This window comes from Pollicipes pollicipes, unplaced genomic scaffold (genome assembly GCF_011947565.3).
Source record: "Pollicipes pollicipes isolate AB1234 unplaced genomic scaffold, Ppol_2.1 Scaffold_6052;HRSCAF=7182_pilon_pilon_pilon, whole genome shotgun sequence".
NCBI lineage: Eukaryota > Metazoa > Arthropoda > Thecostraca > Pollicipedomorpha > Pollicipedidae > Pollicipes > Pollicipes pollicipes.
Window position 1 is genome coordinate 4,607,607 of NW_023596805.1, and position 14,323 is coordinate 4,621,929.

The window sequence follows — 14,323 nt, forward strand, 5'->3', positions numbered from 1 at the left end:
GAGCACATGTTCTGCGTCCTTCAGTTGCTTAAAGTCGATGAGTTGTTGGTGTAGGTTGCCCCTGACTACGGCACCGCTGTCCTGGGTGTCGATGTGGGGTACCACGGACTGTGATACCTGTTTCAGGGATCGATGTATTTACCGGACCGCAAGACCCTCGTTCCAGGTGTCAGCATGGCGCATCCCTGACCGTGTTACCCCCGTTCGAAGAGTCAATATGTGTACCTAACCGCAATACTCTCGTTTCGGGTGTCAACATGACGCATCCCTGACCGTGTTACCCCCCGTTCGAAGAGTCAATGTGTGCACCTAACCGCAGTACTCTCGTTTCGGGTGTCAACATGGCGCATCCCTGACCGTGTTACCCCTGTTCGAAGAGTCAATGTGTGCACCTAACCGCAATACTCTCGTTTCGGGTGTCAACATGGCGCATCCCTGACCGTGTTACCCCTGTTCGAAGAGTCAATGTGTGCACCTAACCGCAATACTCTCGTTTCGGGTGTCAACATGGCGCATCCCTGACCGTGTTACCCCCGTTTCAGGAGTGGAGGTGGCGTACTCGCGCGGCCTACCTCAGATCACCGTTCCCCTGCCCTCGCGGCGCGAGAAGTGTCGTTTCACGCTCAAGCCCATCAGCAACACGGTGGGGGACTTCATCGGTCAGCTCCACGCCGAGGACAAGGGCATCGACCGGGTCGTGCTGAGGACGCTGCGTGAGTATGGTGCTGAGGACGCCGCGTGGGTATAGTGCTTAGGACACGGAGCTGTTATAGTTCTGAGGACGTTGAGTGAGTGTGGCGCTTAGGGTACTTCCAGGTTGTGTTGCTGAGGACACTGCGTGAGTATGGTGCTGAGGACGCCGCGTGGGTATAGTGTTTAGGACACGGAGCTGTTATAGTTCTGAGGACGTTGAGTGAGTATGGCGCTTAGGGTACTTCCAGGTTGCGTTGCTGAGGACACTGCGTGAGTATGGTGCTGAGGACGCCGCGTGGGTATAGTGTTTAGGACACGGAGCTGTTATAGTTCTGAGGACGTTGAGTGAGTATGGCGCTGAGGGTACTTCCAGGCTGTGTTACTGAGGATACTGCGTGAGTATGATCCCGCTGAGGACACTGCGTGGGTATGGTGCTGAGGACGCCGCGTGGGTATAGTGTTTAGGACACGGAGCTGTTATAGTTATGAGGACGTTGAGTGAGTATGGCGCTGAGGGTACGTCCAGGTTGTGGTGCTGAGGGTATTGCGCAAGTGTGGGGCAGGGGACCCTGCGTGAGTGTAGTGTTGAGGACACGCGGTCATTATTGCACCATATCGGCATCATACCGCGTGAGTATGGCGCTGAGGACCCCGCGTGAGTTTGGAGTTGAGGACTCGTAATACTATAGTGTTGAGAACACTGTATGAATATGATGCTTGGGACGCTGCATGAATGTAGTGTTGAGGAGACTATTACTGTATGTATGTAAGTGTTAACGACACGGAATCAACAAAGTGCTGAGGACACTGCGTGGGTGTAGTGCGTGGAAAACTACGCGAGTGTAGTGCTGGGTACGCCGCGTGACTGTAGTGTTGAGGACGCCGCGTGACTAGTGTGGAGTGCATTGCGTTTGCGTGGTATGGAAAAGGGACGTATTTTCGCTAAACAAGGGTGGGTTGAGCAATGAGAAATTGAGAAAAAACTGAGAAATGAACTTACCGATAGAAAAATGTCAACAAACGGGTTTCTCCTCGGATTTGGCCCACTTTCTTTTGAAAGTGGGGAAGGAAGTGGTAGCTAAAACTCTAGGTAGGGGTCTGCCTCCCTCTCACATACAGAATAGTAAACTACAGCCTTAGCGTACAGAGCACCGCGTGAGGATAGTGCCAGGGATGTTGCCTGGATCCTGTCGCGGATTTTTAGTCTTTGATGGGTATGGTAGCCCGTGATGTTAAGGCCAATTCTATGTAAGGGACATCTCTTGCGTATGCAACCACCGGCCTCAGGGTTTTCGTGGCACCTCGCAATCGTCATTCCCGTCCAAAGCATTTGCCCGTCATCCCTGAGTTGCCGGTGCGCGACATCCCCTCAGTTTATGCAATCTTTCTAGAAATTAACCGCCACCTGCACGTGATCAGTCATTCGCGGGTCCCTCCCCCCACACCCTCCCACACTGTGTCGCCCGCACTGTCAGAGCCGATTGTTACACACAGGCAGCCGTTGAAAGACCCGACGTTAACTTGACGACCATTAACGACTGCTAGCGGCCTCCGGCTGCTAGCTCCACAGTGTTTGTGGCTGCCGTGTTGTTCTGCGGCTGTGTCGGTGCGTTGGCAGCAGGGACGGAGTTACTATGGGAAGCTATGCTCAGAATTCTTCCACAGGCTGTCCTGAGGTGTGCGGCGTTTGTGGCGGCCATCTCGTCTATCATCATGCCGTCTTATTTCCATTTTGCCTCTCGCCTCCGTTGTATTACGCGCCACCTTTTCTGGCCTCCTTTGTGCCGCTCCCATTCATGTGCCATCTTCCCCGTCTCTCTTCTGTGGCATGTTGTGTGTTATTTCCTCCTTTCTGACGTTTCCTCTATCGCTTTTTCTCTCCTCTCCCCCCTCTCCAACTCCTGCCCAACCTCCCGGTATGCTATCTTTCATCCACTTCATCGTATTTTTCCTTCCCAATCATAGCTCACATTATCCTTCAAAGAGTCTCATTAAGTTTGAGGCGTCTTCCACTTTGTTTTGCCAATTTTTTTATCTTGTTAAGTATCAAATCGGGTTCTTTCCCGTTCGCAGGCTGGCTTCGCAGCCGCGGTTTCTTGCCTGCAGTGCCGCCTTCTATGTGCGTAACGCGAAGTGAAAGCAGCTTTCGCCTTTTCCCGACAGGTGGCACACGAATCGCGACCAGTGACACCATCGAAGCTCTGATGGAGGAGGACTTCGAGCTGGTGATAAATGACGAGGTGTATCACGTGAAGACACCGGAACTGGAACGACCCTCCCAGGTGAGCGTGGTGCTGTGACGCGAGTGTGTGGCACCACTCCATGTTGAAGCTCAGACCACGCAGTTGCGATCGTTAAAGCAAAACAACCCAGTAGCGAATTTCTGCTGGCAGAGTCACCTAGACCGATTTTGTGGACAGTGGTGTAGAATGCTCATGCGTCAGTGTTTCATTCTGTTATTTTTTACCCATTGGTGCAATATTGACCTCGCCTCGCTTAGTGATAGGGAAGAAATGTGCCAACTCACATTTACGTCGTTTGGAGAAGACCAATTTCGACCTGTTTGCAATGGCTGAGCTGCGTGATTGACCTACCTATCGAGTTGTCATGCCTTGCATCATCTGCGTGATTGACATCTCGTGCCTGCACAGCGTTGTCCTTCGTGTAATCGTTGAAGCTTGTCAGCCCTCTCCTGTCGACCCCATGCAGTGTTTACGACGTGGTAATGGAAGAAGAGACTTCGGCCGCCTTGTCAAGAAGAAGCAACCGAAGCCTTTGCAATCTCTCCCGGTCGTGTTCGTTAGCTACTAATGGTGCTCGCTTGCGCCCTTATTTGCAGCTTAGAACGCCGTTCCTTGTTTAGGAGGAACTAATGATACATGTCTGTGTTATCGCGAGGAGCTCCTGACACTGGACACTCACTATGACACTGCCCCTGTTCGGAGTGAAAACTGACGGCTATGTCACCTGTATCTTCATGAAAAAGCGGCGACATTTTCATGAGAAACGTACAAAGTTCTGATGAAAATCTGATAATGTTCTCGGAAGAAACTGACGACGTTCTCATCTGAGTCGGGCATCGCTCCTATGAGATTCTGATTACGTTGGCATGGAGAACTCACAACAGTTCTCATAGGACATTGGCAACGTTCTGATGAGAATCTGACGATATTCTCATGAAAAACTGACGACGTTCTCATGAAAATTAGACACGTTTTCACGAAAAATTAGACACGTTTTCACGAAAAAGTGACCTCGCCCTCAGGAGAAACTGACAACGTTCTCTCCCTCTCTTCTTGCAGGAGGAGCTGACGACGCTGTCCAATGTGCGGAATCTGGTGGCGCAGCTCTACGAGGCGCTGAGCGTGGAGGAGCACCAGCTGAAGAAGGAGAGGGAGATCATAGCGCAGCTGGAAGACCTCAAGGTCCAGCTGGAGCCTATGGAGAAGGTAACGGAGAGACTTTATGACCCAACTAGACCCAAACAGTAGGGTGACGTGGGGGACCTTAAGGTTTTACTAAAATCCACTAAGGAGGCAGGATTAGGCCCAGACTTGGTCTTCGCACCACCTTAACGCTTAAACGTCACTTCCTTTGAAGTGCTAGCTCATACAGACACACTGTCTGAAAACTGAAACTCGACAGGGCGTTACTGAAGCTACACTTGTATGTCACAATCTCACGTTACCTGCATGTGTTATGAATCTGTCATGTGATGTGATGTTACACATGTGCCTGCATTAACCTGCCATTTGCCTAACTTACCGCTATATTCCAAGCTCCTGATTGTTAAGGGAGGAAGATTTAGCTCATTTATGTCTGAGAAGTGCTTGCAAGTCAAAGCTCATCCTTCGCAAGGGCAATCGCGGAGCACGTACTGTGGGTTCGAGCACGCCTGACTGTTCTCGGCGGCTGGTCAAGCTGAGCTGTGACTAACGTACTTGCGTGCTCTGCTTTTTGAGCGCTGTTTGCTGCCGCTCACATTTGTTCAAGTTATTCTTCCTATTTCTCTGTTCCCCGAATTCTACGCATTGCTACTGCTGTCTACTCCTCTTTCTCTTGTCGATGATGTTCTTCACGTGTCATCTCCTGCCCATCACGTTCCCTAGACTAACTGATATTCCCGACACGGTCTCGTGCTCTGACGGGGGCGCCTCCCCGTTTCCGCAGAAGAAGCGGGACCTGGAGGAAGCTTGCCACCGGCGTACCAACGTGCTCACCTGGGTCGGCCTCGGTCTCATGGGCGTCCAGTTCGGTGAGTCGGCGCTGCCGCCCTCTATAACGTAGTGATGTCATCCGTGGTGCCGGTGTTGGCCGCACTTTTGCGTCATTTAAAGATTTTTTAGAGACTTAGTCCGAACATTTCGAATGAGTGGATCTTTGGCATCAGAATTCTCGATGAAGAATGCTTGTGTAAGCCCTAACCCCTGCCATCCGGTCGTGCAATTTCAGGTCAACGGCAGACTTTGGTGACGGAAGTTTAACGCTTTGTAGCACTCTGACGTCACGTGACCTTTATGATGACGTCACATGACATTATCATGACGTCACATGACCTTTAGTGCTGCTGCTGCCACTGCTTATCTAAATTGATTCGGACCCTCCCCGCGACGCGTGAATGGATCGGAAGGCAAACGCTCTTACGAACTGGGCTATCAAACCGGACTAACACGGGCGGACGCATGGACGGGCATGTGTGTTTTATCTACAAGAAATGAACATTAACTGCTAAATTGAGCCTTTCTCCAACACATTGCAGTATTGCACATGATCCTGAGGTACGGTGACAAAGAATAAGATATTCTCAAAACATGGGTTCTCAGGACTAGCTTGGGTCCTCAGTTGAAGGCGAGTTCAGTAGTGTCATTTTTGTCAAAAGCCGTGCATGTTTAGGCGGTACACAAAGAGCTTGAAGACCGGCGGCTTTAAGTGATTTTCGCTCTAAGTGGACCAGAAAGGCGTAAGCGACATGAACATCGACTCTGACACTTGAAAAAGCCTTTGACGCTTTCTTGCTGTACTGATTCTACGTTTCGCCGATAACATCAAGCTGCTGCGGAGGTTCACCTATGGAGCATACGATTTTTGGGTGAGAGGCAGCAGTGTTTAAAACGGATGTCTTTTAGACTGTTTCTAGATGGGTGCCAAACGAGTCCTCGCAACGAATGGGTCTCAGTGATGTAAGCATAACTGAAATGCGAGCACGGCATTTGATCTCTCTTTAACCTCATCTGATTTCGCTTCGTTCTCCTTTGTTTGACCTGGACCAGGAGAGGAAAGAAAATACGAAGCCACGTGAACTAAAAGATGCATGCGCCACCTTCAGAACCGCCACGAAACAGACCTTCAGTTTACATCGTGTCTCCTTCAGGGAACTATTTTGAGCTCATTGCAGCTGTTACACATTGAAGCGTGTCCAGTGCACGCTTGTTTGAACATCGAAATGTGTCCGGTGCACGCTTACTTCAACATCTAAATGTGTCCGGTGCACGCTTATTTAAACTGCTGATCTTCTACTGATGGGCTTCCACCTTCCTGCAGGTGCCTCGGCAACTGATTAGTGTCACCGGCTGCATTAATTTTAAAGATCTTAAACATTGACACACGCTTTTCCACAACATGATTAAACATATTTTGCACATCGCTCAAAATCGTCATAAAACATATATCCTTCTATCCAAGGGGATTCATCTACCAGATCTGACAATGGCTTGTCCCGAACGGCGCGGCATCCTCAAAATCATTTGTCACTGACGTAGACAACACTGTAGTCATTGGATCACCCTTTCAACAACGCTTCCACCTCCTTGCAGGACCCACTGCAGCTAACTGTTAGCACCGACTGCATTGATTGTAAAGATTTTAATCGTTAGATCACGCTTTTTACCACATGACTGAACAGATTTTGCACGGCGTCCAAAATTTCTTTGTAAAACGGATATCCATCATTGTCCTCTCGTTGACCTAGTGGGTTGCTAAGCTACCGGGTGGCATCGATCTGAAGGAACTGGAAACCAGCCGATGAAATTTATCTACCTGATCTGGCAATTCATTTACCAGATCTGGCAATTCATCTACCAGATCTGCCAATTCTGTGTCCCAGTTACCGAATGGCATAGCATCCCCAAAATCATTCGTCACGGGCCTAGACAACAACGTTGAAGCCCTGGCTGCCTTCTCATTATCGCTGACACCACCCGAAACTAGACGGAACAAAACCATCTCAGGCCTGAAATAGGCCCCGTGGTAACACAATAGCGCTGAGGGCATCGTTTCATGAGTTCAAAGCGATATCAATGTCAGTTTTCAAAGCATGATGCTAGCCCCCCCCCCCCCCCCCAGTGCCAAGGTGGCTTAAAGGCATTCTATTTTCAACTTTATTTGCGTCCCTTAAGCATATAGAAATTTTGACGAAACTGACACGATGAACTCGCCCTAGGCTGGAGAATCAGGCTCATCCTGAGCATCCACACAAGAAACGTTTTCTGGGACACCCTAATGTACACGCACAACACACAAGCAGTCCTAAGTTCACTTGACTGTATCCACAAGTCATTCCAACAAGTTGTTTATTGCTTTATTCGGTAGCATACAACAGTAGTATGAGTGCGATATCAAAACATGGTTACAGCTCCACCACGTTTGCACATCATTAACCATCCAGCCCTTCGCACAACTTTGTCCAAAAGGCATTTGATGAAAATACAAACCATCAATGCATGTTACACAACGGCAAGTAAGTTAAAACTACACGAAGGGACCGTCTGAATCCTCTAGCCTGGTGCGAAACGCATTGCGGGTGCGAGAGGCTGTGATGGTCGACGGCCGGCGGCTCCAGAATGCAGCCGAGTGATACGAAAATGCCTTGCGTGCCACCGACAGCCGAAGAGCTGGCAGATCACGGGCGTCCGCTGCTGCGGTCCGGGGGGCACGCTAGCATACAGGGGTCCGCAGGGTGAACAGGGGCCGGATCGCCACTGGAGCCCGCCAGTCATGTACGGCTCTGAGTACAGCGAGGCCATCGCGGTGGGTGATAAGGTCCTAAACGTCGCGCCAGGCCAGTGCTTGAACAGTCGTCGCCATTAAATCTCGTCGGCGAGCATCGGTTACGATCCTGACCCCAAAGTGTTTCACCCCTTGCACTCAGTGTGGACGACACGCTGCAGCCCCACTCCAGACCGAGAGGCAGCATAGAAGATGGGGGAAAACACGGCACTGTATGAAAAGTTTGGGAAATCCGGGCGTGAGGTGACAAATTGTATGCAAGCAGAAAAGGATGGTGTTGCGAGTTTTTGACAACACCGGATATGTGCATCTCCCAGTAAAGAGTACTTTCGGTAGCAACCCCCAGCATCTTCACGGACGGCGAAGGGTTGTGGAGGGCTAAGAAGGAGAAAACTTGTCTTGGTGGAATTCCCTTTCAGGGAGCTAGATACGAATTGAGATTGTATGACTTGGATGATTTCTTCCTGTCTTCCTGTCTTCCTGTCTGGGATTTCAAAACGAATAGTTGGTCTGGATGAGCACAGTTTAGCAGTTTGGTGTGGTCATCATAAGACACTAGACGCTCGCGAAGGAGATAATATTGGAGGTCGTTCGTGAAGATGTGGAAGAGGATGGGACTGACCAGTACGGAGGCGATACGTGGGCCGGCGGAAGCGAAGTGCCGGCTAAATTTATCGGCCTTTTTACAAATAGGTCCTCAGTGGCACCCCCACCCGCTTTGCTAGTCGGGAAGCGGAGGTTTTAATGATTCGCCAGAAAACAGCATGGTCGGTGAGCGTGGCATCGCACGAGAAACAACGCCTCGACCTCGCAAAGTGGCCTTCCACCCGTTCCGAAGGCTTCTGAAAGCCGATAGGTCGGTTTCAGCCCGACAATCGCACCAGCACAACGCAGTTCCACGGAACCAATCACTACCTATTTTTCGCTTCTCAAAACTCCAGCATGGCTATCAGGTACCCCAACTACTGCCGGCAAACATGCTCGCTTTGTAACTGGACCGAAACGAGACAGCACGCGCCGTCCAAAGTACACGACGTTGCGTTTACCGGACGACATTCCTGGCGGTACCAAGGATTGGCAGCGAGCCAAGTTTGCGGGCGCGCTCTGGCCAATAGTCTGCATGACATTCATGGGCGGTGGAACGGTCCCCGAGACGGCCGTTCGCCTGCAACGGTCGTGGGGCTGTCAGCTGAAGCGATTGAGAGTGTCTGGGGACGGTAGGCGTCTCGCACGCGGGTAGGCGTCGCCATGGATACGGAGGTGGACGCGGGCCAGGTGGCGGCGCGGCGGGAGCACCAGCAGCGGGAGATGGCGGCCAAGTTGGACCAGCTTAAGCCGCCGGACGACTGGAAGCTGCTGCCGGCCGACCCCAACTACAAGTACCCGCTGGTGCGCTTCTACCGCTACCGTGGCACCGTGCTCAGCAACTTCCTCCTGCTCTGTGGCTTCCTGGAAAGCTGGGAACGTTTCCAGGCGCGTCCCAAGGACATCATCGTAGCCAGCTTTCCCAAGTCGGGCACCACCTGGCTACAGGAGTTGGTTTGGCGGGTTGTGCACGGCGAGACAGGCGTCAACAGCGGCGGCGGCGCCCCACTCGAGGACCGCTACCCCTTTCTGGAGGCAGCCACTTCGGACGCGATGAAGACGCCATCGATCCACGAGATGGAGAATCCGCGCCTCATCAAGACGCACCTGCCTTTCGACCTACTGCCCCTCAGCGTGCACACCAGCGACGCCAAGGTACTGTACGTCTCGCGTGACCCCCGCGACGTCTGCGTCTCCTACTACCACTACTGTCGCATGGTCAACGCCATAGAGTACCGCGGTACTTTCCAGCAGTTCCGCGACAGCTTCGTGCGTGGTGAGGTGATGTACGCGCCTTACCGTGAGCACGTGCAGGGCTACCTGCGTCACGCCGACACCGTGCTGTGCGTGACGTACGAGCAGCTGCACGCCGACCGCGCGGCCGTCGTCCGTCGAGTGGCCTCCTTCCTGGATCGGCCCGTGACCGACGCCGAGGCCGAGAGCATCGCGCGTCACACCAGCTTCGAAGCCATGAAGGAGAACCCCGGCACCAACTACCGCCACTGGGAGAACACCGGCATGGTAAACGTGGGCTCGGAGGGCACGTTCATGCGCAAGGGCCAGGTGGGCGACTGGAAGAACTACTTCACCGAGGAGGAGGGTGCTGCTTTCCTGAAGTGGGCGAAACAGCCGGTCTGAGGCTGCGCAGTAGGATGTCCCAGAATAAAGCTTTTTGGAAACTTTTGGGTGCTCATGACTAACCGGGCTCTTTGGCTCGAAGCGAGTTCAGACCTGTGTTTTATTTCTATACAATATGGGCGTGTGCTTAGGCGGTGCACAAAGAGTAACATGTTTGGTAGCGTTAAGTTATTTTCGGCCTGTTGCAGCAAACAAAACGTTATTAAAATGGACCTTGACATCGTCTTGGTTGCTTGAAATGAGGTTGTTAGCGCACTCTTAACATACGGATTCTATGATTTGGACCAAAACATCGAAGTGGTGTCTTCACCGAAGGGGAGAACTTTCTTGAGAGGCAGCATGAGTGTCAAACTAATTCTCGCAAATGTTTTGTCTAAATGTGTGAATATACCTAAGATGCGAACACAACCCCTGCCCTCTCTTTAGCCTCATCTGACCTCGCTTCGATCTCCCCATTCTTTGTAGTACCTCGGCCAAGAGAAAGAAAAAGCAAGTCAGTTAATTTAAACAATGTGCATACCGAGCGGACCGTCAGTTTACATCGTTACTGCTTCAGGAAATTGTTTTGAGCTCGTACACTATCTCACACCGAATGATGTCCGGTGCGCACTGATTTAAAGTGCTGGTCTTCTACCGATGGGCTTTCACCTCTTCCCAGATCCCACTGTAGCTGATCCCTGTTACCGGCTGCATTGAGTGTGAAGATCTTAAGCATTGGTACACCTTTTCTGCGGCATGAATAAACATACTTTGCACGCAACTCAAAATCACTGTAAAACGGATGTTCATCTAGCCAAGAGAACTCATCAACCAGATCGGACAATGCCGTGTGCCAGTTACCGAACGGCGCTGCATCTTCAGAATCATTCGTCACTGGCATAGACAACACCGTTGAAGCCCTAGCTGCCTTCTAATCGCTGACACCACCCGAAACTAGATGGAACAAAACCATCGCAGGTCTGAAATAGGTCTCGTGGCGACACGTTAACACTGAGGCCATCGTTTTCTGGCATTATCCATTTTTATAGCATGATGTTGGCCCGTCAGTGCGAAGATGGCTCAAAGGCACCCGCTTTTTAAGAAGCTCTTTGCGTATTCCTTAAACATGTAGGAATTTTGACAAACCTGAAAAAAATTGAAATCACCCCGGGCTGGAGAACGTGACTAGTCCTGAGCACCACCGCAAAAAGTGTTTTCAGGGACACCCTGATGTGCGCACAAAACACATAGACAGTCCCCAAGCTCACTTGACAGTATTCACAAATCATTCCAACAAGTGGCTCATTGTTTGATTTGGCATAATTACGACAATACTCTGAGTGGAATATAAAAACATCACGACCACATTTGCACATCATTAATCATTGACTCCTACACACCACTTCATCAAAAACGAAAGCATTTGATGAAAATGCAAACCGTGAATACATGCTGAACAAGGACAAGCAGGTCCATTTACACCAATGGACATTGCAAACCCTTTAGCCTGGTGCGAAACGCATTGCAGGTGCGAGAGGCGGTGATGTTCGGCGGGAGGCGCCTCCGTGATAAGGCCGCGCCATCCAAAAATGCCCTGCGTGCCACGGGCAGCCGAAGAGCTGGCAGATCACGGGCGTTCGCCGCTGTGGCCCGGGAAGCACGCTGGCATACGGGGGTCCGTAGAGTGAACAGGGGCCGGATCGCCACCGGAGCCCGTCAGTCATTAAGGGCCCTCAGTGCAGCGAGGCCCCGACTGAGGGCGATAAGGTCACTGACACCGCGCCAGGGCAGCACGTGAACAGTTGCCGCCATTGAATCTCGCCGATGAACATCGGTGACGGTCCTGGCCCCAAAGTGTATCACCCCTTGCACTCTGTGTAGGTGACACGCTGCAGCCCCACTCCAGACCGAGAGGCAGCATAGAAGATGGGGGAAAACACGGCACTGGACGAAAAGTTTAGGAACTTCGAACGTGAGGTGACAAATTTTATGCAAGCAGAAAAAGATGGTGTCGCACTTTCTGACAACGTGGGATATGTGCATGTCCCAGAAAAGGGAACATTCATTAGTAACCCCCAGCATCTTCACGTACGGCGAGAGCTGTAAGTTGTCGAGTGCTAAAAAGGAGAAGAGCTGTTTTGGTGGAACTATTTGAAGGGAGTTCGATGAGAATTAGGATTGTATGACTTGGATGGCTTCTTCCCGTCGGGATTTCAAAACGGATTGCTGGTCTGGATGAGCACTGTTTAGCAGTTTGGTGTCATCAGCATAGGACACTAGACGCCCGCGAGGGATGTAATATGGAAGGTCGTTCATGCAGATGTGGAAGAGGATGGCACCGACGAGTATGGAAGCGATACTTGGGCTGACGGAAGCGAAGTGCGGGCTAAATTTATCGGCCTTTTTACGGGCAGGTCCTCAGTGTTTCCCCCACCCCGCTTCACTAGCCGGAAAGCGAAGGTTTTAATGCTTCACCAGAAACCAACACGGTCGGTGGCATTGCACAAGAAAAAACACCTCGACCTTGCAAAGTGGCCTTCCACCCGTTCCGAAGGCTTCTGAAAGCCGATAGGTTGGTTTCGGCCGGAGATTCGGGCTAACACAACGCAGTTCCACCGAACCAATCACTACCTGTTTTTCGCCTCTCAAAAGTCCAGCATGGTTATCATGTACCCCAACTACCGTCGGCAGACTCGCTCGCTTTGTTACTGGGCCGAGACGAGATAACACGCACTGTCCAAAGAACACGACGTTGCGTTTACCGGACGACATTCATGGCGGCACAGGGCCTTGGCAGCGAGCCAAGGTTACCGGCGCGCTCTGGTCAGTAGTCTGTGTAACATTCATGGGCGACGGAACGGTCCCCGAGACGGCCGTTCGCCTGCAACGGTCGTGGGGCCGTCAACTGAAGCGACTGAGAGTGTCTGGGGACGGCAGGCGTCTCGCACGCGGGTAGGCGTCGCCATGGATACGGAGGTGGACGCGGGTCAGGTGGCGGCGCGGTGGGAACAGCAGCAGCGGGAGATGGCGGCCAAGTTGAACCAGCTGAAGCCGCCGGACGACTGGAAGCTGCTGCCGGTCGACCCCAACTACAAGAACCCGCTGAAGCGCCATTACCGCTACCGCGGCACCGTGCTCACCAACTTCCACCTGGTCTGGGGCTTACTGGAGATTTGGGAACGTTTTCAAGCACGTCCCAAGGACGTCATCGTAGCCAGCTTTCCCAAGTCGGGCACCACCTGGCTACAGGAGTTGGTTTGGCGGGTTGTGCACGGCGAGACAGGCGTCAACAGCGGCGGCGGCGCCACACTCGAGTGTCGCTTCCCCCTTCTGGAGACAGCCACTTCGGACGCGATGAAGAAACCATCGATCCACCAGATGGAGAATCCGCGCCTCGTCAAGACGCACCTGCCTTACGACCTACTGCCTCCCAGCGTGCACACCAGCGACGCCAAGGTGCTGTACGTCTCGCGTGACCCCCGCGACGTCTGCGTCTCCTACCTACCACTACTGCCGCATGGTCAACTCCATAGAGTATCGCGGTACCTTCCAGGAGTTCCGCGACAGCTTCGTGCGTGGTGAGGTGATGTACGCGCCTTACCGTGAGCACGTGCAGGGCTACCTGCATCACGCCGACACCGTGCTGTGCGTGACGTACGAGCAGCTGCACGCTGACCGCGCGGCCGTCGTCCGTCGAGTGGCCTCCTTCCTGGAGCGGCCCGTGACCGACGCCGAGGCCGAGAGTATCGCGCGTCACACCAGCTTCGAAGCCATGAAGGAGAACCCCGGCACCAACTACCGCCACTGGGAGAAGACCGGCATGGTGAACGTGGGCTCGGAGGGCACGTTCATGCGCAAGGGCCAGGTGGGCGACTGGAAGAACTACTTTACTGAGGAGGAGGGTGCGGCTTTCCTGAAGTGGGCGAAACAGCCGGTCTGAGGCTGCGCAGTAGGATGTGCCATAATAAACCTTTTGGGAAAATTGTGGGTGGTCATGACTAACCTGGCTTTTTGGCTCAAGGCGAGTTCAGAACTGTGTTTTATTTAGATACAATATTGACGCGTGCTTAGGCGGTGCACAAAGAGTAATAAGTTTGGTAGCGTTAAGTTATTTTCGGCCTGTTGCAGCAAACAAAACGCTATCAAAATGGACATTGACATCGTGTTGGGTGCTCGAAATAAGGTTGTTAGCGCACTCTTAGCATGCTGATTCTATTATTTGGACCAAAACATCGAAGTGGTGTCTTCACCGAAAGGGAGAACTTTTTTGAGAGGCAGCATGAATGTGATACTAATTCTCGCAAATGTTTTGTCTAAGTGGTGTGAATTTACGTAGGATGCGGACACAGTATTTGCGCTTTCTTTAGCCCCATCTGACCTCACTTCGATCTCCCTATTCTTTGCTTTACCTCTGCCAAGAGGA

The 14,323-nt window shown here is 52.1% G+C and overlaps 1 protein-coding gene across 1 annotated transcript in view; it reads left to right on the forward strand.

Annotated features, from left to right (window-relative positions):
* Window positions 1-542: 542 nt before the first annotated feature.
* The window catches only part of MCU (mitochondrial calcium uniporter), a gene marked incomplete at its 5' end in the record, with an annotated part of 30,110 nt that continues 16,329 nt past the window's right edge, over window positions 543-14,323 (forward strand). The window contains 4 exon segments of the mRNA XM_037228328.1: window positions 543-713; window positions 2,857-2,975; window positions 3,996-4,142; window positions 4,864-4,948. Coding sequence (XP_037084223.1) covers window positions 543-713; window positions 2,857-2,975; window positions 3,996-4,142; window positions 4,864-4,948 — 522 coding nt within the window.